Source organism: Gallinula chloropus (genome assembly GCF_964237585.1).
Source record: "Gallinula chloropus genome assembly, chromosome: 3".
Lineage (NCBI taxonomy): Eukaryota > Metazoa > Chordata > Aves > Gruiformes > Rallidae > Gallinula > Gallinula chloropus.
The window spans coordinates 61,514,107-61,539,203 of record NC_140087.1 but is presented as its reverse complement, the minus strand read 5'-3'; the positions used below and the strand labels follow the sequence as shown (position 1 = coordinate 61,539,203).

Sequence of the window (25,097 nt, the reverse complement as noted above, 5' to 3'; positions counted from 1 at the left end):
GTCTGCTAAGTACTTTGTAACTCAGCTGTAAAAAAGCAACACCTGAAAACAGACAATTAAAAAAACATGTTTTGGATATATTTTTACATCTTTCACATAATTGCAATACAATTTTCTACCTACTTTAAATTAAAGATATCCTGCAATCTGCTTAAATTTCACAATCATCCTCCCCTTTCTCTGCCTCCAAAATTTGCTCCTCAAAAATCAATACAGAAAAAGAACTTCATCCCAAGAGTCCACATCTGTTCCCAGTCTCCAACACCAGACCCTAAAAGACAGCATTTTGATAGACACCTTCCCTTTCTTGCATACTTTTAACAAGTAAATTTAATTTATTTAAAAAGCAAACAAACCAACCCAAACCAAACCAAACAAAAAACCCAACACTGAAATCATGTTAACATGGAAGTTATCACACCCAAATCCTATTCTATCCCAAACTCTAGTGAGAAAACACACACCAAGCTAAACACATGGAGGCAAAATTTTGCAAGCCAAGTTTCACTGTGTCCTTCGGCTAGGAGAGAAAAGGAGAGGGAAGGCTGAGTACCCAGAGGTAGGGCTACACAGGACACATTACTGGAAACACCAGGAAAATTTAAAGCAAAACAAAACGAAAAAAGACTGACTTTGAGTCACTTTATTTAGCCACTGTATTGTATTATGATAAGAAATCATAAGATCTGATGAAATTTGGGGAATATCACTTGTTCATCTGTACAAAACTGCAGCCTTTCCTTTAGCAGGGAAGAACACCCAGCTGTATAAACCAGTTATGATCAGTTTTAAAAAGCAACTTAAAAAGAACAAAAAAAATCCAAACTCGCCCGTTTCTCTTAATGTACTGAACTGAAGCACAAGTACAAATTTCAAAATCCTTATTCCAAGAAGCAGCTTGGAGAGCCAAACTATCCTCACAGAGGGGAGACATGGCTCCCAGGGACACGGTACGCTCATTAAAATAAAAAACGATCATCCGAATCAGCTTTGGGTTCTTTTCCTGTACATCAGACCCTAAAGAAAGCCCATCATTATTATTTTAACACCAATCAAAGGTTCCAGAGCAAGATTTACCAGCAGCAGTAGCCCTAAGAAAGCTGCTTTGGACTCAGCTATACACCATTACTGAAGGCGCAGGTACTGAATCATTGCTCAGAACAGAACGGTACTTGGCTCCAAAATACCTCCTGTACTGTGGAATTGTACCCACGCAGAAATTTGCATGAAATAGCTTCCCTAAATAAGAGCATGCCTTGCACAGATAACAGTAAGATCAAGAAGGAGGAGAGCTAAGAATCATAAAGCAGTATCAATTCAGCCATCTTGCATCTCTCTAATATTTGCATTTGCAAATCTTCACCTTGCAGCTGCCAGTGACAGACACACAAAGCAAACTGCAGCTTGGGGTAGGGCAGGGAGGGCGGAGAGGAGAGGGCAACTTCCCCAAGAAAAGCCCGGATGGATACCACACCTGTGCTGTGAGGTGGAAAAAATGACCGCACAGATTTGGGGGCTTCTAAATATTATTCCAACTGCTCCCTAAACACTTAATTACAGCAGGAGTTGGCTGGTTGGGGCTTAGGGGGAAAAAAAGCCTCTCTTTGGATCCTCATTAAAATACAGAAAAATTAAGCTTTGACTTTCACAGCTCATTAATGGTGACAGGGTGGGAAAAGGCTGCACTTCCATCTTTGCTACTACTCAACTAGGGAGCACTTTGTACCAGGCTGGGTTAGGGAGGCAGGAAAACGCCCCTTTCCAACGTGACGTCACTCACGTTGGCAACCAGGACATGTCTCTATTTCACAGCCACAAGAACTGCTGGGATTCTCAAATGCAGGGACGCCCCAATTCTCCTTGTTCTTGAATTAGAGCGGGGCGAGGGTAGAACAAAGGTGTTGAGTTTGCTTTGATAGGTAAAGAGAATTTCTTTCCTGTTTCCCTCTAACACCTGCCACTTCCCTTTTGACTTGCACCTGGGCAGCAAAGATTTCTATTTACTGTTAATCTCAAGAGGCTGGCATTCAAATGTTTGTTGAGATCCTATCCCCATTATTCTCAGCGAGCAGTTCCCTACTTTATTTCAGTTGGGGGGGTCCAAGTCACAGTTTGGCATCCGAAGATTATTCTAAGTTGAGAACTTCTGGTTCCATTGCTGATAACTCTAATTCTTTAATGACATTTTTGGAAGCCTACTTGCTTCAATCTGAATAGCCTCCCAGGAATCGTTTCAACACAAAAAGTAAGGTTATTTTGAAGCTAGCTATGGAATATTTAAAATATGACATCATAAACAAAACACCTGAGTTTTGGCTGCCACTACCATTCGGACCACTATATTAGCAGAAAATAAATTGGGAAAAAAGAAAAGAGGGAGGGCTCGGTTTTGAGTGCCAACCTTGCTGTAAAAACCCAAGAGATATTGATTGTATCACACTCGTGATTGATGAAAGCAGTTCTAAGAAAAGAGCTCTCTAAACTATTTCAAAGCCCACTGTAACTCATCAAAAATGTCAGAGGCATCTCTGAGCCTATTAGGGTTGTATTTTTCAAACTGGTAAGTTGGTTTTTTTCCTCATGTTCTTTGCATGTATAAGGTTTTTGTATTTTTAAGGCTCTGCCCTTTCCCTTATTTGCTCTTTTCAGTTACCAGAATGTCCTCACACATAGCAAATAACAACAAGAAAACAAAACATTCCTTAAAATTTGCTTAAACAAGACATTCAACACAATTACACTTCATGGAAATGATCTAACAAACACCACCACAGTTCAACAATAAAGCAGTTATGAGCCCTCTAGCTTTTTAAGACATTCAGGAAAAAGAAAAGAAAATTCAGATATTACATGATCTCGTGCTCTGTGCTATAGAGGCTCCGTGAGAAAGCGAAAGCTGCTAATCTACTTTCCAAGTGAAACATTGTAGGTGATTGCTCTAACCTGGGGCACAGTACATTCTCTCTATGGCATCGTTGTCACAGGAATCTTCAACCTCCCTCCACCTGCTAAAATACGTTAGCTGAATGTGTCCTAAAAACAAAACGACAGGAGAAATCAAAACATTTTTCCCTTCCATTTTCTGCAGAAGTGAACTGTAATTACTCCTTTTGTAGCTAAAAACAGTATCATTAAGAATAATGGCATCATTAAGTACTAGAAGCTATTACTGGGGGTGAATTTGCTGCACTGATAATGAAGCTCTAGACAGGAAATGAAGATACTAATTACAAGATAAAACGCCTACTCAGTTAATTGGAAGCAACAGCGAATAAAAAGAAATGCATTTGCAAAAGTTCCTGACCTCTATCATTCAATAAGATGTTGTTTGGGTTCAAATCGCGGCACACAATTCCTTCTCTATGTAAAGCATCAAGGGCTACAACCATTTCAGCTGCCCATCTTTGAATGCAATCCTCTGGGATATAAAACCTGGAGGTTATCGCTAATCTTTCGTCGAGGTCCTGAAAAATTTGATGTATTTCCTTCTCCCCTGCTACTCCTATTTTGTCTTCCCTCTTTGGTGCCGCCTTTTTACTTCCAGCCGCTGGTAACAAAGCCGGGTCTGTTTCCTCTTTCCCAAAGTCTTCAGTCTGATCAGAAAACAGCAACACCGCTTCACTTCTTACCCCGTCGCCCTCCAAGCCCGTATCTTGAGCACCTGAGAGCGGGTTGGAAACAAATGAACTTTCTTCTTTGCTTGCGGCGCTTACGGAGCAGGCTCCTAGCCCTTGCAACAGAGCCCCGTCTTCTGAACTACCTACCTCTGGGTCAGATGTAAAGAGGGTCCCAAGACCTCCCTGAGTGACACCGCTTTGTCCATTTGTTTCCTCATGGGAAGGATCACCCACTCCTGGTGCCACATGATTTGGCTCTTGATCAAATGCTCTGCATGGCTCTGCAGAATTATTTAATTGTAAGACATCAGGTGTTTCTAATAACTTCACTTCCAACAAGTCCCTCTCCGTTTTTGTAAACTTTGTTGGCCTTGACACTGCTGCCTCTTCTGTTTCTTCAGACATACCAGGCAAGTTTATCAGGAGATCAGGCCTTCCTTCATCAACGCTATTTACATCATCAAAAGCAGCATCTTTGAAGGAGATAACTGGCACAGAGTCATTTGAACCCCTGCTTACAGTGTCATGAGCTCTCACACCCATTTTATTCTCTAGAGCATCCAAGCTTCTGTCCTGATCTGGGACAGAAAACAATGGCTTCAAAGGTTCCGATTTCAGGCTATACAATTTTTCTCCAAAATCAAGCCCCAGGAGCTCGCTAGTGCTGTCTTTGCTGTCTATCCTGAAGAGTTCCATGGGGCTGTTCTTTGATTCAGTTAATGAGTCCAATATCCTAGCAGGGCTACCTATTCCCGACTCGGCATCGTCAATGAAAAGCTTTCGTTCCTGAGATGCAATCTGAGAGGCGAAGCTATCGCTGCCAATGACACTGCATTTCCCTAAGCTACTTCTCTCTTTGGTACTTAGACCGTTGCTCTCCATTTTAATCACCGGTTCCTCATTTAGAGAGCCAGAATCAATCTTTTCTTGCCCGTATTCGTTGCATAATGTTAAATAACTAGTAGTGCACTCTTCTTCTGAGCTGGATCCTGAGTCCATCCACTTCGAACTCTCTTGGCCATCTTCCTGGTTGCTGCTGTCATCCTGAGAGCTCGGTGTCAGGCTGCTCTTCAGCGGGACCACCTTCAGCGCACTCTCCCCGTAGCTGTCTCGGGAATCAGTGCTGCTGCCGATTTCTTTAGGACTGGGTGTCGGCTGCTCCAGATAAATTTTAGTTGAACTGGATGTTTTGGGTTCAGGAATTTCAAAGCTCTCTTCAGGGCTTCTGTTTAAGAACTTGCTGACGTAAGACCACAGTTTTCCACCTGCAAGAAAAGACAGGGGAAAAAAAAAAACCCACAACAATCACTTAATTTCACTCAAAGCAGAATCAGTTTCATTATGAAACAGGAAAATACCCTCATTGTCACAACATGCTACTTCCTTATGCCCATAGAGCAAGTTGGATCATCTACCTCTGGAGGAAATAATTACAGGGACCGCAACTTGCTTTTCAAGCAGATTTGTATTAATACATAAATATTTAAAGAGCTGCATCTGAGATTAAGCTGCTTTTTTTTTTTTGAAACTTCAGTAAAGTCTCATTTCAGAGTCTGTCTCAAGTTGCATGGTGGTGACTACTCTCCATCTGCTGTCTCAAAAGAAAGCAAAAACTAGGGAAGATCAAATGGTTTAGTGCCCATCACCAGCTCTGCCTCTACCGAATACTTCTGTATCACAGCTCCAAGCTCATGAGCAACATTAGGGGAGATGGGCTAAAAACTATTAATTAGTAAGTTTGGTAAGGGGATGGGAATTACCTCAATATAAACAGGATATTTTAAGGATTTGCCTCTCTCTTTGAAGAAGTGGGTTTTGTTAGTCAAATATGGATGTATTTCTCCCTCTAACTTCAAAAGTCCAGGAAGTTTTTTATGATTTGCTGCAATACACAGGGATTAATCAATACTCTTAACTTACCCTGACAAACCACTTCCTTCACAAAGTTACATCACCAAAAGTAATAGTTAAATTTCAAAAATACAAAACAAGACTCTCTTATCCAAATACTGCACCTATTAAAAAAGCTTACAGATTACAAAACGTCATTTGCACAAAACAAATCAAGAATTTACTGCATCTCTTGTACATGCCAAAGAATTTGGCTGAAAGCTAGAAAGCCACAAACCAGAAATGGATTTAGTAGGTCAGAATGACCCTTGCTACCTTCTGGAAGGCTATGAGGAAGGATGCCAGGTAAATGAACAGCAGCAATCAGACGCAATGCTCACAGAGAAGGGAACACTACACTGACTGCTGTATTGCATAAGCACTTTAAACACTTACCTAAAGATGCATTCAAAATACCTACACGTGTGCTGTGCCTCAGTAGCAAGACACGGCTCGTCAGTCACCCCCAGCAGAGCAGCAGCCTCAGCCCAGTGGAGCTGGCTGCTTCCCTGGACAGCAAATTTGAGCTTGCCTGGACATGAGTGACCTGCTGCCCTGTCCTGGTGAGATCAATGGCCCTGGTCCTACCAGAAGTGCCTGATGAGCAGGACCTTGCCTTCGTGACAGGCAGTGGTTCCATGTAGATTCTTAGGATGAAGCCATGTGCCTAAATATGACGCATGACACTGCTGTTCAGCTGGGCAAAAACAGGGCCAGGGCACTGCTGTGCCTTGTGAGCCCTGCAGCTTGCACAGGACTTGGAGTGGCTGCTTTGAAAGTGAGTTGGTAAAAATAAAACTTGGTCCTCCCATAACCGCCAATTCTGTTTTTAATTTACACTCTTACATTTACCTGGGCTTTTGCTATGGAATGGCTGGGAAAGAACATAACAGAGAAGTGAATGAGAAAGTCAGATATAACATACATATTTTTATATACTCATAAAAAATTTCTTTTCCTCTTTTCCACACTTTGATTATTAACTGTGTACTAACCAGGCATAATCCATCCCAAACAATAGCATCTCATTTGACCACCACTCCCTTGCTGCATTTATCAAAATACACAAAGTCTCCCCATCCCACCTGCACTATATTAATTAGTACACACAAATGCTAAACATTTCCATCTTCCTATCACTTGTGTGACAGGAATCCACTATCTAGGACTAGGATTATCCCAGCGCTGTTTCCTATGAAAACAGAAATCTCAGGTTTCAAAGGGAACATGACCCACGAAGACCCACATTAAATTTTGGCAGCTTTGTACAGTGCCTGGCACAACGGCACGTCAGCCTCCAGGCACAGCTTCAATGCAAGGATCAGTGTCATCAGGTTCTCCTCAGATGCAAGTAGTAAGAAAAGGTCTTTCTAATGGAGGCTTGGGTTAAGCTTTGGACCCACGGACACAGAAAGCTCAAAACCTTATTTCTGTGATCTGTCACATTTCTGTCCTGTCATTACTGGACAACAGGTGATCATTTATGAGTGACACCTGAATGGTTCTCACAGACCTAAGCATTTTGTACCCCTGGATTAAGGTAAGAAATGGCTGGGCTGCCCAGCAGCATGACAACTGCAAGAATTATCCTCGCACAGCTTGGCTTTTCAGCTATATACAAGTCCAGCTGATCCTGGGACAACTCCAGTCTTCTGCTCCCTCCACATCACTTCATGCAATATTTCATGCAACCTCCACTAAATTTTGGCCTCTATTCAAAGTCTTACTGTAGCTTACAAGGAGACCCAAGATGGATTAGGGATGGAAGACAGATGTGTTGAAAAACAATCCTTCGAAACCCCACAGAAAAACCACGCCCAGAGTCAAGAGGTTCAGACTACGATTTTTAAAGAAGTTGAATTTCAAATGCTTTCAGCAAACCTAAAATTTGAAAAAAAAATTTCTTTATCCTCACAGGATTCAGGAATTCAGCATCCACCTGTGAAAACAGACAGAACTGCAACAGTGACTCATTTCCTATTAGTAAACACGTTATTATCTTACCTTTTTAAGAAAGAAGTTGCTCATTAATAATCACTTAGACTTAGAAATCACAACGGACACAACTACGTACTGCAACTTCAATTCAGAGTTAAATGCAAGCAAATGCAAAAAAAAAAAGTATTATGTCCAAATATGTTTACATACAAATATTTCAAGACTGGCCTCCTGGTCAAGTAGAAATACATAAATAAATGCTATTCAATAATTGTGTTCTATAGTGAAAAACAACAATTTTATTCCTTTCTGAAAATGTCCAATCCAGGGTCAAATAAGAGTGATATTTGTATCTGGGTATATAATTATGCCTTTATGAATGACATACTAATAATCTTTCCCCCTTTCCCCATGTGTTGTGTAAGATCAAGAAAACCCATTAGCAAGCCATGCTAATATAGTATCAGGAATCTATAAAAACTAAAATTACAGAAATCAATCCAAACAAGTAAGTTTCAGTCACTGTCAAATAGCTCTACATACTAAATAACTATAAATGCTACCATTTTAAGCTAAAGTTTATTAGTGTTTAACACAATTTCAGAAGTACAGTATTAACATAACTCACAATTATTTCCTTCTACCACGCATTGCCTCTACAGCCAGCGTACCTCACTCTTTCTGGTTTTATTAGCATGAGAAAATCACCAAGCTCTACATTCTTCTGCAGTTAATCAATGTAAAATTACTTATTATAATTGCCTTAACCACATTTCCAGCACTCTGGAGGCTATACCTCTGCTTTAAGAGGAAGAATCTATAAAAGGTTGATGTCCAAAATAATCAACAGGAAATTCTGGCATAAAGTGACCAAGTGATGAAGCTGTCTAGGAATCTTGTTAGCTCCATAATTTTTTATTTTCCTTCAAACATTTCTGCATCTTTTTCTTATTAATAACACTTGATGCATGAACATCAAAGATAAGATGATACAGAGACTATACAGTACATATCACGGGATAAAATGTGTCCTGGTTTCAGCTGGAATAAAGTTAATTTTCTTCCTGGATTTAAGGTGAGAATAAAGTTGACAACACACTGATGTTTCCAGTTGTTGCCAAGTAGTCAAGGACTTTTTGCTTTCCCATACTGCCCTGACAGCGAGGGGGGCTGGGGGTACCCATTAAGCTGGGAGGGGACATGGCCAGGACAGCTCACCCAAACTAGCTAAAGGATATTCCATACCCTATGGAATCATGCTCCATGTATAATTAGGGAGAAAGCTGGCCAGGGATTTGTATCACAGCTCAGGAACTAGCTGGGCATAAATGTTCTGCAAGTAGTGAGCTTGACTCATTTTGTATATTATTTTATCATTATTATTATTGTTGTTATGTTTTTATCTTTTCTGTCCTGTTAAACTGTCTTTATTTCAACCCATGAGTTTTACCTCCCCCCTTCCCTCTCCCCCCCGCCAATTCTGTCCCCCATCCCTCCGGGGAGGCGGAGGGAAGTGAACAAACGGCTGTGTGCTTGTTTTAGCTCCCTGTCGGGTTAAAGCACAACACATGAAACCGAACAGGTCAGCAAATTTAGTCTCCTAAACATGTTTTTGTTCTGACAAGAAAATATTCATGACCTGTTGGATTTTTTCCTCACCTGGTGCTCAGACACTTACCATTTCAGCTTCACATCCTGAAAAACTGACTAAGGAGACATATTCTAAAATAAATCCATGGCTTTTGCTAGCTTGAGTTTACTCTGAAGGATCACATACTCCAATTCCTGCAGAACTGGAATGCAACTCAGAATGCAGTATTCACTGTATTTAGGAAATCCCAAACAATCTCAAAGTGAGCAATCCAGGCTTCCAAATAATTGTGATGGGATAGGAAAGGAAAAGCAGGAAACTGAAAGACATCTGCTTGAATTATTTTCCAAAACCTGGCCAAACTCCCTACATCACAGCACAGGAATTTGTTTATGGCCAGGAGCACCAGTCGTAAGCCATGCACTTCATGTGAATTAGTACACATCTGGAAAAAGAACCACCTTATGGTTTTCTTAGAATTGCTGTCCTTTTCAATAAAGACATGGATACTGGTCAACTTCATGGTGTAAATACACGACTACATAAAATTATGTTTGTACAGCTCCTAGGCCAAAAGGGAACCAGACACCCAGGGGCTACCACGATACAGTAACAACAATGGCAGCCACAGTGGGGTTGCAGCACGATCTGGAAGCTCATCTCCAAGCTAAGCCCTAACATGACAGTAGTTACAAACACCAGAGTGTTATATACATGGCTGCTTCCACTGCTGCTGGTGAATCTCTGCTACAAAGTTTGCTAGTTTAGGCAAAGCTCCCACTTCCCGATGCACTTTGAGCAAAAGCCATTATTTCAAAGCAGCCTCCTGAAAAAGCGACTTGCCAAGGCCCGTATCACCTTTCCTACATTTTCCGATCTCTGTCAAACCTTCACAGCCAGCACCACCTCTCTTCCTAACCACCAATCCTCAGCTTTGCAAGCCAGAACGCTACTGCCTTGCTGTCTATCAGTTCCTGCGTGCAGCAAGCCTCTTCACATGAAGTTTCTTGAGTGCTCTCCAGATTGATAGAAACTCCAGCTTGTTTATGCTTAAAGAGATTTGACAGCTTCTAACAGCCACTTAAACTTTGATGTCCCATGGAAGCCCCCCAGCCTATTTTTGAAGCATCTGTTTCTAAAATTTCTGGAGTTAGTACTGCCAAGAAGAAGCAAGGCCTTATTAACATCAGATTGGCTCTCTACCACACTAGAATTTGCCAAGTGCTTTCCAACAAATCTACAAGATAACTTTATGGAGTTTCATGCTTCTGAGACAACCCTGAAGCTATCAACTACAACCACAAAAAAAGCCTGTAAGAGAACCCAAGACCTCCTTCAGCAATTCCAACCATGCAATGGCATCATGATTTAAAAAAAAAAAAAAGAAACTATAAAGAAAAGGGTCTTAATTTTGAGCAAGAGTCTGGGTTTAAGCTTTGAGAGTTCCATACAAAACTCAATAATGCTGCACTTCATAGAGCTAACTGTGAAGAGGAACTAGTTAGCTGTTTAGCAAACACATGTCTGTACATAACATTAAAGCCTCCTCTGAATTTGCTACAATTCACTTAATACTTTAATCTTGAACTTTCCAATGGTGCAGCTAGCATACCTAACACCATAAATCACCACAACATAATGTATTTGTAAGTTTGTCTGGCAGCATCTTCTTTCCTACTGGAACAGAACTACTTGGAGTAGGAACATTAAGAGCATTCATGAAGTTATGGAATAAAATTTCTGAGACTATCATTTAAAAAGAAGCACTGTCCTAGAACTTTCTATCCTTTCCCAAAATAAACTACAAGTACCTTTCTCTATGTGTATTTGGTCTGAGATGGACAAAATTTGAAGACAGCTTTATCTATAAGGATTCCAAAGTATGACCATGAAGGCTTTCTCCTGAAGTACTTCCCAGCATCATCTCCTGGTACAGGGTGAGGTACAGAGGGCATGTACTTCTAGAGGCAAAAAAAATTACTACCCCAGTTAGGTATTTTGGGATCAGGCCCTACACCTGCAATACAGTTTTTCTTACGCATTCTCCAGCAATTTACTCACTACTTTGCACCCCAGCTGTCTCTCCCCAGAACAGAATTTATCACTCCACTTCCTTTCCCTTTCCCTTTGCCTGTTCTAACCTCAGCCAGTGAGTTCATGAAAGCAGGCAACTATCCTTAAAGAAATTAATCTTGTTATTTCCCTGAAAATCAGGGAAACGTCCTTATAGCACATCATCATTTTTGAATGGTTTGTGAACAAGGATAGAAGTGAATCCAGTTCCAAACAACTGCTGCTTTATCAGAAAATGAGGGAAAACCCTATGCAGTTTATATATCCTACGTCCAGTGTCTGAGTCAAGCAAACCCATGGATCCTGTATTACCAACAACAGTCCTCACTCACACCTTTCTGGTCCCCACCTGCAGCTCTCTCCTTCCTCCCCAGCACAACCTGCCAGCCCTCCACCCACTCTGCAGTGCTCCCCAGTTCTCCCCACACTCCCTATCCCCTGCTCCTATTCAGTGCTCTCCCTGCAGAAAGCACTCATTTGTCATCGGCATCTCCCCTCAAAATAACACACCTCTCCTCTCCCATGTCTCCTCCTCGCATGGCTTTGACCCACAGCTGGGAGAAAGGCCACAGACACCACCTTCACTGCTGTCAGATCAAATAAATGGCGTGGGGTGCACAAACCTGATTTAGAAGGCACTTAGTAAATTAAATCCTTCCTCCATAGAACTTAAAACATATTACAGCCCGTGTTGGTAAGAGCAAGACATTCAGTTCATGCATGTTCCACTGGATTTGTCACTATGTCAAAGATGACCAGGAGAGAGTTGTTCTTCTATAAGGACAACACCCTACTACAGATGTTGAGCTGAGGTTTCTGTTCTAAAACGAATGATCATGCAATGTCTCAATTTTTCTCACACTGCCGCAATAAAATCATCACTTCCAGGAGATTATCTTTGTCAGCTGGTCGCATTAAACCTTCCTTAAGATTTCTGTTCTCTCCATTTGACCACTACTCCTTCCAAATTCCACTATTTCCTCACCTAGTTTTCCACCTGTCTTGAGAAGGAATGTTCTTCCTGGAGACATGAGAGAAACTGGAGGTCTTAAGAAATTGCAGGAACATTAGGAACAGGTTTTTTTTAAATTATAATTTTATCCTGTCTCTGATCCTTTGATTATGCTAGCTTTAAGGGCAGGTAGCATCTGACAAGAGTTGGTACTTTGCTTCTTTTGAAGTTTACTTGTGTGTGGTTTGGGGTTTTTTTAAATATAATTTCTCCAAACAAAATGTACCAGCTTATGTGAAGATTATAGTTCAGGTGACAGTCTCCAAGCCATTCTGCTGACTTAGACACACCTCAAGAAAAGCAGCATTTTACAGAGCAGCCCTCTTAAACCTGAGGAATCACCATCAGGCAGTACATCCTCCATGCAGAGGTTTTGCTTCATGCATCACTGTTCACGGCAAAATGAAATCACACACAGCAGGAACAGTCATTCACGGTGTAAAGTTAAGAGTTAACTGGCCTCATATGACAAACTGTTCACAAAAAAGCCTAACAAGTTGTTAGGAAGAAAAGAAATAATAAAAAGTAATATCTTCTCTATCAGTTAGCTTAGCTCCTCCACATCATCCATTCTAACTGAATTATTAACATTTCCTAAAAAGAGAACTATTAGCAATCCCAAAATTTATATTCTGCACTCATTCTAAACAAATATGGGTAATTACATTTAGGGAATATTTAAATCCAGGTGTTAGACAAAAAAAATCAAAATGTAATTATTTTGTGCCACCTGTTCCCTGTACATTTAACAGGAATTTCATAAATAGTTTGAAGGCACAACTCTGTGGTTCTGCTTTGAACTCCTCTGTGATGCCACCAGCTATTTTCTTAAAAATCCAGATCAGAATAACTATGTGATGTTAACCAATAGGCAAGTGTTCATGGTTTTTAGCAGAGACTTATTAAATTCCCTTTGTTTTAACTATGAGATGCTAAAAAGATTTACTAGCCAAAGTTTACAAAAGTAGCCAAAGACTTTATCTCTGAGAGATGACCGTAAATACTGCAGATAGCCGTTGCAGTCAAAGCACTCACTCTCCTGTAGAAAATAAACAGTTGGAAGCTTTCAATATTGCTACAATTCAAGTAACCCATCAGGATTTGAGGCCATTTGAAAGAGGGATCACATCCACTGCTGAAGGAAAGGGGTAAAGGGGGAGGGACTGAGGATGGGAGTGGGGTGTCTTACATGACATCTCTAAAAATATTTTAATTAGATGTAAAGAGACTAATTTGACAATGAAATGAACCATTGATTAAAACTTAAACCTTTGACTCTTTTCAACAATATTCTTAAATGAGAGACAAACCTTCCGCATGCTGCAGCAGGAGAAAGACAGACTCCTCGGAGATGATGTACTTGTGCAGACACACCATGTTGGGCACACAGCGGGGGATGATGGTCGTTCTGCTCCTGCTGTACTCACTACTTTTCCTTAGACCCTGACAGAGAACAAAAAGGTCAGTTGTACCCTCAGTTGCCTTTGGAGCCTGCTGTGCTCTGTGTTTATCAACCAAACTAATCTATCCGAGTTACTCTGGGCTTCAGAGAAACCACTCATCTGCTGCTCTATGCCCCTCGGTCCCCCGAGGCTGTGCTGATGGCATCTGGCGCGTTTCCAGAGAACAGAAGATGGCACAAAGCTGCCATTAAAATCAATTACATGGGTCAATGTTTTTATTAGAATCTCTCTCAAACTAAGTCATCAGGATGACACTCAGTTATTTCCCTGTGACCTTTTTTTAAAATTTTATTTTTGTGTTGTGACCAAAAGACACTATTAAAAAAATCCAATTCAAGTTCTAAAGACAATAGAATGCCTTAGCCTTACAGGTAATCCTCACGTTCCCATTGTACTTTACTAAAGACAACAACCGCCACAACAAAAAGGAGAGGAAAGGATTAGTCTCCTTGAGAGGTAATGATTTTTGGGAGGTAGCACAGAGATAAAGTTGCCAGAAGTGAAAAAATTGATGGGGAGGGAGAAAGGGAGGGGAGAGAGAAAGGGAGAAAAAAAATTATGTCAATAGTGTGACCTATTACAATATTGATAAACATAAGCAGTTAAATGCAAAATTCAATGTTACCCTATCTGCTAGTAGATAAAGTGAGGTTCTAATACACAATATTCAGAAATAATCCTTTCTGAGGAACAAACAGGTTTTCTGTACCCTGCACATAAAACAAACAATTTCAAAGGCCACATGCATGAAGTTAAGGCAGGGTTGTAAGCCAGACCCAGAGCGAAATTACAAAATGTTAACAACTAATTAGAGCTCCATGTTTGGGACACAATTTTTCAGCCCTTCCTTCCATCAGCAGAGGAATTCATGTCAAGGGGAGCCTGAAATGATGGCCACAATAACAATACTCATACTAAACTAATTCGCAGCATCACAGATGCTCCGAGCATATTGGGATCTTGATCTGAGCACTTTCTGAAACACAAGAGTAATGTGAAAAATTTTATTCTGACCAATTAACTATTCGTTAATTCAATCGTTCAGTAACATTAAACTCAGTTTTCACAGCCTATTGATGTAAATCATAGGAAAGCAGTTGTGCACAAGACCAGTCATCCATTTCATCCAGAATCCACTTTGGCCAATATCATGTTCAGCTAAGGGAAGACCAAACCCAAAGTGTTGCGGATGTACATGGGCTAAGGAGAATTTTCACCTTCAGCAGCAGCCTGTGCATGTCCTGAGACATCAGGGCTTGGCAGATGTTTTTAAGCAGCACGCTGCAACTGTGTATCTCTACCAAAGCCTGCTAAGATGTTGGCCTCACCAACTGGTGGCAACTCAAGTGAGTAAACCAGAACACCTGAGGACTAGAGACGTTGCAGAGAACAGAAAGTAACTGAACACCAACAAAAAGAACTCCAGTGAGCTTAAGAGGAGACACACATATATATATATTAACATAACACTGTATCACACAGATAACTCCGTACGTTAGATGTGAACTGATCTTTGTGTGGCAATGCAATTTAGGAGGCCAAACTTTAGAGAAATAATAAATGACTCACCTTCAATATAAAGGTCTGCTGTGTTCTAGTGTCCATTACAAGCAACACCTAGGCAAAAAGTATTCAGAGAAATATTTAAGATTCGCATAAGTTAACAAAACACAGTTCTTAAATCTAATGTTGAATATTCTTAGAAAGAGAATGGTATAAGTAATGATTTTAAAAATCTAAAGCCCTGCAGCATACATTTGATAACCAGTCTTTTTATCTTTTTAGGAAAGAAATACGATTAAGGATACACATCTGTGGAGAACTACCAGCCTATCACCTGATTCCCAAGAATGAATCCTGACTTGGTAGCAGAAAGCGCCAGTACTTTCTAACTACAGCAATCATCTAGCAGAACCCAACTTACAGAGACGCAATGTTAGCAACACAGCAATGCACAGAAAGTAAGCTTCACATAGCACTACCTTCCTATGCCACTTCACTTAAACCGTCACGGTGCCTGCCTTCCTAGTGCAACACTTTTCCCCATCAGGCTTCCTATACTGGAAAAGTGTTGCCTACCAGTGGGTTATCAGAGGGGGGTTTTGTGGGGTGGCTATGTACCTGCTTTCCAGGAAGCTGAACTAAAAGCTGGGCACACACGTGCCCAGGCTACAAAAAAAGTTTTATCAACTGTACAAGCACTGCTGACTCATTCTCCCACTGTCATTTTTGTTTTGCAGCACTCCTAAGCTACAAGGAACTAACTCCCTTTGTGCTAGCATAAACTAGTAGTGAGATAACAACGATGACAAAGAGAATGATAGAATGTGGTAGGTTGGAAGGGACCTTTAAAAGCCACCTAGTCCAACCCTCCCGCAGTAAGCAGGGACACCTTTATCTAGATCAGGTCGCTCAGACCCATCAAAGCCTGACCGTGAGTATCTCCAGGGATGGGGCCTCATCTACGTTTCTGGGTAACCTGTTCCAGTGATCTACCAACCTCATACTGAAGAACCTTTTCCTAATATCCAACCTAAATCTCCCCTTTTCTAGTTTAAAACCATTACCCCTAGACCTATTGCTACATGCCCTCATGAACAGTTCTTCCCCAGCTTTCTTACAGGCACCTTTCAGGTATTGGAAGGCTGTTATAAGGTCCTCCCAAAGCCTTCTCCAAGCTGAACAAGCCCAACTCTTGTCTTCATAGGAGAGGATTTACCGAGGGAGAAAGAAGTGGATGCAGAGAGGAGGACACTTACAGAAAGTACGTCTGTTAGGAGTGCATCACCTCTACTGAAAGCATGTTAAACACAGTGCAGCAATGAGAGAAATACTAAATAACATCCTCCCTCTTAGCAAGCTCCATGTATTTATGCACTGAAAACAATTTTTTAAAAAAAATCTATGTGTATATTTATTTCGGAAACTGCATCTTTAGGGATATGGGACCCTCCACATCTCTGTCTTCAAATCGCCCTGCTCAGGAGTTAATTGTTTTCCAACTCCAAGACCACAGATGTACTTGAGAAGCACCAGCTGCAAGACAGCCACACGAGCAGCACAAGCCCAACCCTATTCTAAGAGTGTGCATCCACTGTTTGTTTACAATAGACGCTTACATTCCAGTATAAATATTCACACAGTTATACCAAAATATTTAGGCTGCAAAATCAAATGCCTGAAGGGCTGCAAAAGCCAGTACTGAGGTTACCGAACTTTGAGCTCAACAGACAAGATACAGCTATTCCAAGCCAATAGAAAAGACACAGTGAAGACCAAATTGGCTCACATCAAAAATAAGTACTTCTTGTGGAGGAACAACGTGTCAGTAGATTCATCAGGTGATGGGAGAAGGACAACACAGCACACTTAACTCCCTGCCATGTGGAGCAGCAATGCAGTCAGGCCCACCACCTCTGAAAGGGTGAATGAAGTCTGCCAGGTTGACCTGCTGACTTTCCCCACGCCAGGAGAACTGCAGAGACGGCTGTCCCATGCAATACCCATAGCCAGGTGAGCTGGAGAGCGCAAAAGGCCCGGGAGACTGGGCCAGGGGGGGAGGCCTCAGGGCAGGGTTGTGCTGGCTTCCCTCAAACAGCAGCTGCAGCAAAGCAGCCTTTCCACTTCGGGATAGCCACAGTCAAAACACTGCCCTCCAACTCTGCCTAACACATCCTGAGAATCTCAAGCAGGAGAAGAATTGGAGTCTTTTCTAATTGCTCTCTAACTGAATGTCATGAAAAGAAATAAAGAGGCAGACACCCCCTCCATCTCAAAGATCTCCTCTTATACTAGGGTTGCCCCAAATTTTAAAAGGTGCTCTGTATCTAGATAATAAAAATCTACAGAAGTTGGAGTTACTGAGATTTTTTTGACAAAGGAATGACACAGTTTCCATGTCAAGTGCATGCTAAGGAAAGGGAAATGTCCCCAGGCCACCAAGTCTGCTGAACCATTTTTTGGGCCTCTTACCAGAAACAGAGGAAATCAGCTGAATAATAACAACCGCAACGCTGGTTTTGTTCTCCCTGCTTCACCAAAAAGTGTAAAATTTAAAAAGAAAGAAAGAAAACCAAAAGAACAAGAGAGAGGAAAAAAGACACTTTACTAGAGGTGCCAAAAGGAGGTAAAAATGATTTAGAAACAACTATGTGTTTACAGTCACTTTCCTTCTTCTCGTCCCAAGTTTGTTTGTAGCTACACACTGTTCACATTGAGGCAATAAATACGAGAACATATGTGATTTTTTTTTTAAATGTGCCCTTTGACTGTCAATAGCTCCCAAACAGGTGTTGGCTAAATGATTATAAATTGGCCTCTGGATACACCTCTTCAACTGAGCCGTACAGGACTGGCGATAATATAATTAGACCTAAAAACATCAGGCTGGTGAATGCTTTCCATCTGTTTGGCAATAATGTTTAGTTAACAATAGTCTTTAAAAGAAGCACCTTCAACTTCAGTTCTTAAAGTTATTTATAGGGCCATTCTTAACACACCAGCACTCTTGCTAACAAGAGCTTTAGCCACTTGGAAATTATTAGCCATACGGCTGTGTATGAAAAGGAATGGCTGCATTTAACATCTGTATCTCTCCAGATTTACAAGCATCAACCTCATTTAAAGTCATTTCTTAATGAACAGTTCTGTGGTCTGTATTAATATTATAGCTGCATGCACAAAGATCATAAGGAGCCAAACATTTTTTTAATACCAACAGTAGACCAATCAGTAATGAAGCTGTCAGCATAAAGGACAGAATAATAGCTTCTTTAACCCTCAAACAGGATTTGTTCATTTGTAGAGTAGAAGACACCAATTTAAAAACTGCTCATGGGTTTGCTCACCTTTATAAAGACAAAAATCTAATTTCGTACTAATTTGATACAATTGTCTTTCCAATAAAAGGCTCCTAAAGCCATCTTTTATTCCATGATAAAACAACTGCTATAACTAAATCTGTCATGAAATAATTACCTTTGATAGCATACCTTATTGCACAAATACAATTAATGTATTCCTCCCTTTCATTTTTCACACTTGCTTATCAGCACTGTATTAGCATATGGTGTAACAGAAGAGATTACCGAGCCCGAGCCCTATAAGACAACATATAGAATGACTACCACTAACGGGAATAAAGCAGACAAGGGGTCCCTTTAGGGCTAGCTTCATCTGTTGTGATGTTACCACAGCAAAATTAAAGTAGCAGCTATGGTTTTATAACAGTAGCAACAACAAATAATACCTGTGTGCCTTTGAGGTTAACTACCTAAACAGATCAACTGGTCTTACTAACCAGCTTCTTTCTTCTTCCTTCCCATCAAGCCTCATTCCTTCCCCCAGTGATGATCAACTACAGCTCCACTTCATTTCAGGGAAAATTATTTCTTTATTGACTCAGTACCGACCTTTCTGCAAGACCACTTGCTTCACAAGGGGCTCCAAGAAGACCAGGAAGAAGCATAAAAGTAACTTTAGAAAATCACCTCATGGTGCTCCATTTGACCCTGGCAGACTGCTTCGCATGGGCCCACCAAACCAGGAGTCTGCTTCAAGGGGAAGCAGCCTGCACACATATTACATAAAGGTGGTTTAACCCAATTCACACAAGTAAAGGACTACACAAATGAATGAATAAATAGCCACCGGAAAACTGACATTTCAGAAAGGGATAAGATCAGGAAAGAGCCTGTCACATGTGTATTCGCTTGATTTTTTTATCACACATCCCGAGCAGAGAAAGGCAAGCAGCTCGTGGGTGCATCACAAGGCTGCTGCAGAAGTGCCTAACAGTAAGCCTGCCATTGGCACAAACGTCAACTTATTCTCCTCACCTCACAATTTATAGCAAATTTCTGGAGGGTAGTGCTATCCCAACAAGTCTTTCCTGTCTGCATTCCTCTGCACTTCACCCTCACTGCAAAGGGGAGTCCTTCCAAGTTCTTCTGTAACTCTTTTTCTAAGAGTTCTCTTTAAAAGGCAAAATGACAATGGCACAATGGGGCAAAACAGGATTCCATGTAGCATTCCCCATGGTGTAACTCTGCCCTTCTCCAGAGCAAATCACACAGAGATGCCCACATTAGACAGGGCTGTTCCTTGCTGGTGTGAGCTGATGGAACCTGTTTCACTGGTGATGGCCACTGCATAACTTGGAGGATGTAATACCTCCTAACAATGAGCCATTAGCTGTAACGTTCAGCATCCTATCTCAGAGGGGAGGGAGAAGAATGCACAGCAGGGCATTCCTGGGCACTGAGCAACTAGACTGACACAAAAGGAGAGGAGGCAAAATCCTATTTGTATTACTAATGCACAAACAGAGTCAAGGTCTACATACCACGCTGGCTTTTGCAGCACTGTTGCTTACTCGTTCTCCCCCTATTTTTCTGCATTGATGAAAACCTCAACGTGGCCACACAACACTGACAGGGAAACAGCAATTGCCACAGATAAATACATAATGCAAATAAATGTATTGAGCAGAACAGAGAACCCTTTTGTATGAGCACTTGGGCTACCAGGCACATCGCAAAACACAAGTGAGTGCAGCAGCACTGCATGGCAACATCTCAGTAAAGTGGCAGATAGCAATAACCCTCCGTGATGCCAAATAGGATTTTCTACTTGTGATTTTTATTTTTTTTTCCTAAGTCAAGGGTTAATTCTAATGCTGACAGCAGCTACTTAAAAAAATTAGCTTCTTAGATTTGATTTACAGTGTATCCAACAGCTTAGTGGAAAATAAATTAAATTCAATTCAATATAGTAGGTACAATTAATTGGAGAAAAATAAAATAAAAACCTGCCTGGTAAATAACCACAGTCTAGCTTTAAGAAAACAGTTAATTTCAGGATCCTTTAAATGCACAGAAATTAGCAAATGTTTCAGTATGCTAATTTTTTTTAATTAAAAGATATTTCTGCAGTAAAAGCTCTTTCATATGCACTACTGATTCTTCATCAAACGTTAAGTTTCCAACTTAACACCAGTATAGCCGGTGGCAGCCTGAAGGTTTACCATCTGCTGCCACCCAAAGTCACGGTGGCCACCTTCAGAACACATGCATCAAAGCCCTGAGATAAGAGGCTGAAGGAATACTGCAGAAGTCAGCATAAGGGGAATCACAAACCCAGAGGCAGGCAACAGGCAAGTCACAGGAAAAAAAGAACGTGGTGAACCATTAGTCACCCTACCGAGCACCCAACCAAGGTCGCGGGGGACCTTGGATGCACTAAGGATGCACTGCTCTCCCGTGGGCAGCCCTGATATAAAAGCAGTCCTCTGTCACACTGCAGATGTTTCCTTCCCCATTGCCCCTTTCTTTTGTTTTTTTTTCTCCCCCTCCTTTCCCTGCCACACAGTATTAATATTGACTTTTTTCCAGATTCCACATTTTCAGACTGTGGCACAGAACATAGCTGTGCTTTTCATTTACTTGAGCAGGTTTTAACACTGGTCAAAATAAACATCTCAACACTCATTTGATGACAAAAACATGGCTCTAGGTTGACTAACATGGGTTGAAAAAGAGGTCATGTCTCATCAAAGAAAATGGAATAGGACCTCTTACTGCAGTACCAGATACCTGAAGCATTTTGAAGACACACAGGAGCTAAGGCACTGCTTTAAAGCCAGCTCCCTTTTGTTATTAAATTGCCACTCTATGCCGAAAACACATCATGTAATAACATCACCAGCAGGCCATCTATTAATTCTGGTCCTCATCTCCTAAAACAAACACACTCTTACCATAGGATAGATTCTCTAACAAAAGTTCTACAAACTGGAAGACATATCAGACGATCACCTAGGATTTTTCTCCTTGCACTTTACCTCACCAGGCAGAAAACCCCATTACAGGTAGGGACAGACAAGCAGGAATGAGACATGTTGGTCACACCTGATCCTAACAGGAGTACTTGGGAACTTGGAGAAAAGCTTAGCAGGGGCTGGTGCACAGCTGGGTGCCATGCTCAGGGCACCGCTTTGGTGATGAGGCAGAAGCGGGCATGCAATTCCCCCTGCTCTCCTCAGTTGTGCCGGCTGTCAAGGCTACCAGGATTAAAAGATCTACTTAACACAGATTTATTCTTGTCACTTTTCAGATTACACCACCCAGACTCTCGCTCGTCTCCCTCTGTCGTTATAAAAAGAGATTACATTTGGCTAATATGTATGAAAAATGCGATTATTGCTTATCCTTGTACCTGTGCAATATGAATTATCTTCAGTTTGCAATTATTCCTCCTTTCAAACCATTATTCTAAGGAATTTACAGCTCGTATATTCTATGACTTGCAATAATAGTGTACTTAGAAGACAAATGGTGCAGCTTTAAATAATGCAAATGCTAAGGAAGCAGCATATATTCAAATTTGTATTTTGAATACTTTCAGTTGGTTGGTGACAGAGAGGAAAGTCCACTTTCTTCAAGCAAACTAAAAACCATCCAATAAATGACAAACGGTGAAATATTAACCTAGAAAATACACCTGGCAGATTTTACTAGAGAATACAGTTTAAAGTATGAAATGTCCCTCAGTATCACAGAGTAATTGCTGGGCACCAGTTCTATACTAAGCAACTTAGTAATAGTTTGGAAGACAAACTTAAATCATTTCTGTATAGACATAGAAAAAATGTCTATATTTCCTTCTGGAGGCCAGAAGATACATATCATCCAGCCTGCACTGGAATATTCAGTAATTTAATTTCTATTTTATAAAGGGAAGGGAAAATTCTGCATTACTGAACCAAATCTTAGGACTGATTTATGTCAGATGAAACCAAACGTTCACTAAAGTCAAAAGAAACATTAGTGAGACAAACAAGAAGGAAGCTAGAGAGAGACTAAGTGTTATAACAACAAAACACTCAGAAATGTTCAGACTGGAAGAAATGGAAAAACTCCAGGAAAACAAGTGACAGGTGTTTGAGCACAGTGAAGAAGTAACAGGATTCTCTCTAGCTTGCGAGAGAGATCACTTTTTAAAAGTTGAGCAAGCTTCATTACTTGGGGCTTGAAACATGATTGTATCTGAGGAATAATCCTGCAGCAATAGGGAAAGGAAGGTAGTGAGCCAAGAAATCAGTTTTGACAACAACTCTATTTGATTTGATTTTGTATGACTTGGCAAGTCAGTTGGGAAACAAAGGGTTATCAGAACATTAAAAAAAAAACCAACTCAGAAGTTTCTTTATTTGTATTAACAGTTACTATTAATACGTGGTTAGATTTTTAACCAGATGATGAGGAAAACTCACTAGTTGGCTGAATTCATTATAACAGGTTTTTCAGCCAGTTCCTAAGCATTGTAATGAAACAATAATGAATGTCTGAACTCAAGCGTGCTCTTTATTACAGCTCCCTTTTCCCCACACCTCTTATGTACACACAGGCACTCATTTGAATCCCCAAGATGACCTACAGATGCTTGGCAGGATGTACCTGAGACCCAGGTGAGAGAAAACATCTACTATTGTCAACTCAATTTTACAACTGCAGCAGTCTTTAACCTCATCTCAAAATAAAATGCTAAATATCTACGTTTCTAACAGGCACTAACACATTAATGCACACCACACGTGCTGCCATAGAGAGCCCATTTCTCTGATCCTCTGATTAAATTCCATCAGAACTAACCATAAGCTGACTGAATTCAACTACAGGTCTGCAGATTCCATATGCAAATTCTGTGTACATTCTATAAACTTCTGTTTGTTGGCACTTTTACTCATGAAGTAAAAAAAGTAGTAATTAAATTTTTAAAATAATATTGATTTGGTTCTCCTGCCTACTTCTAAGGTCAAAATGTACTACCACCAGAGTTAGGACTTGTCATGGTAGCATGACAGTCACAAAAAAACCAACTATACTCCAGATGAACAGGATTGCTTCCAGTTCCTCAGAAAAGAAGTTACGTAAGTTCCAGTTTCCTCTTTAGAACCTCCCAAAATAATTTTAGCAAGGCCCTGATGAGAGTATTTTGGTTTATTTGGTTTCAGATTGTATGCTAAAGCTTAACAGACAGCTTAAAGGTACAGACATCGGAAGAATTGATTGCAGTCACACTAGTGCCAATACAGACAATGTGGCTTGATGGGGGACTGGGGTGGGGTGGGGGGGAGGGGACAGAAAAGAGATAAAAACCAGACATTGGTTACAGAGGCATCGTTATTACTTAACGCACTCTGCTTTCAAGATGAACTTTTTAATTGAATTAATATAACTAACAGAGGATTCTAAAGAATAAGCAATTGGGTTTGAAACAGCATTGTGAAGGTATCCAGCAGCACCATAATAAAGTCATTTCTTTGGGGGCCAGTTGCAGCTTCAAAGAGAAGATCTGCCTAAGGCAGAAACTCAGCACAGAATCTGCAACCTTGATTTCTAATTAGGCAAATTTTGAAAGAAAAAAATCTTTGCTAGTCCAAAAAAGAAGTTTTCTACTTTAAGGTAGACAAGCCGATAAAATATGTGATCTTTCTTGGTTGCCAGTAACAGTAACTAAAACATTTAGATATTCGCCTGTTTTCTATGCGGTACCTCTGGTAACACTGACAAGAGCTCTGCTGCCCAACCAGCAGCACCTGAGAGTCCACAACATTTGTAGGACAAAAGACACCCATATAATTAAATATCTGTTTTCAGAAACCAACTCACAGGTAGACTCTTCTCATAATAAGAACAAAAAATACTTGCAAATGCCACCTAGTTAACCTTCGGTACCATGACGTGAGCAAACACTGCAGCAGCAGAATTCAACTGCAGAATAGGTCCTCTTGGGCCTATTAAAATAGTTGTGTTTATACAACAGCCTTTGCATGAGAGCAGAAGCGAAAGGATGTGAAGTGAGGCACAGGTATGGCCATTCTTCTATGAACTGTCACAATATTTTGAAGGAGTTTAATAATGCCAGGATCTCTAACCCCCTCAGATTAAGAAAAAAGGGTCAACACAGCAAAAACTACTCAGGTGACAGGGAAGGTGGAAAGACAGAGAGAGAGGGAAAGAGAGCACACTGGGAATAAACTAAGCTAGAATTAAATGTCTAATCAGTCTGTCTTGTCTAAAATTGTTAGAAAAACCTGGAGTTTCAGGTAGCAACAAGCATTTTGTCTGTGAAAATGAAGCCAATTCAAAACACTTCAAGAGGCTTCAAAAGAAGAACAAAGACCGCGTTACTCTAAGGGAAGGCACTGCACCTTTCAGCATTTGATGGAGTGCAGGTTAACAGCTGGTTTTCTCAAGGCAGCACAGTAGCAGGCAGACGCCACTCCAGACTTCAAGCAGCAGTGGGAGAACAAGTCTGTAAACTAACCATCGTTTTTAAGTCACTGTTTAAGCCAGTTTACCCCAGGATTAGGCCGTACAGCAGTAAAAACGCAAAAGCAGCTCATTACTATCCACACACCCATTTTCTGCTGAATCCAAAGCAGCTACTTCAGGGCTAGAACAGAAGAGTATTTTCAGGCAAAACCCTGTGTGATGCTCAATCAGTTACAG

The 25,097-nt window shown here is 40.8% G+C and overlaps 1 protein-coding gene across 1 annotated transcript in view; it reads right to left on the bottom strand.

Moving 5' to 3' along the window:
• RPS6KC1 (ribosomal protein S6 kinase C1) overlaps positions 1 to 25,097 on the bottom strand; it is a 92,255-nt gene that overhangs the window by 13,785 nt on the left and 53,373 nt on the right. The window contains exons 10-13 of the mRNA XM_084261897.1: positions 15,154 to 15,201; positions 13,432 to 13,564; positions 3,305 to 4,882; positions 2,944 to 3,033 (exon numbers count right to left, since the gene is read on the bottom strand). Of these exons, the coding sequence (XP_084118023.1) occupies positions 2,944 to 3,033; positions 3,305 to 4,882; positions 13,432 to 13,564; positions 15,154 to 15,201 (1,849 nt within the window). The remainder of the gene's footprint in view (positions 1 to 2,943; positions 3,034 to 3,304; positions 4,883 to 13,431; positions 13,565 to 15,153; positions 15,202 to 25,097) is intronic.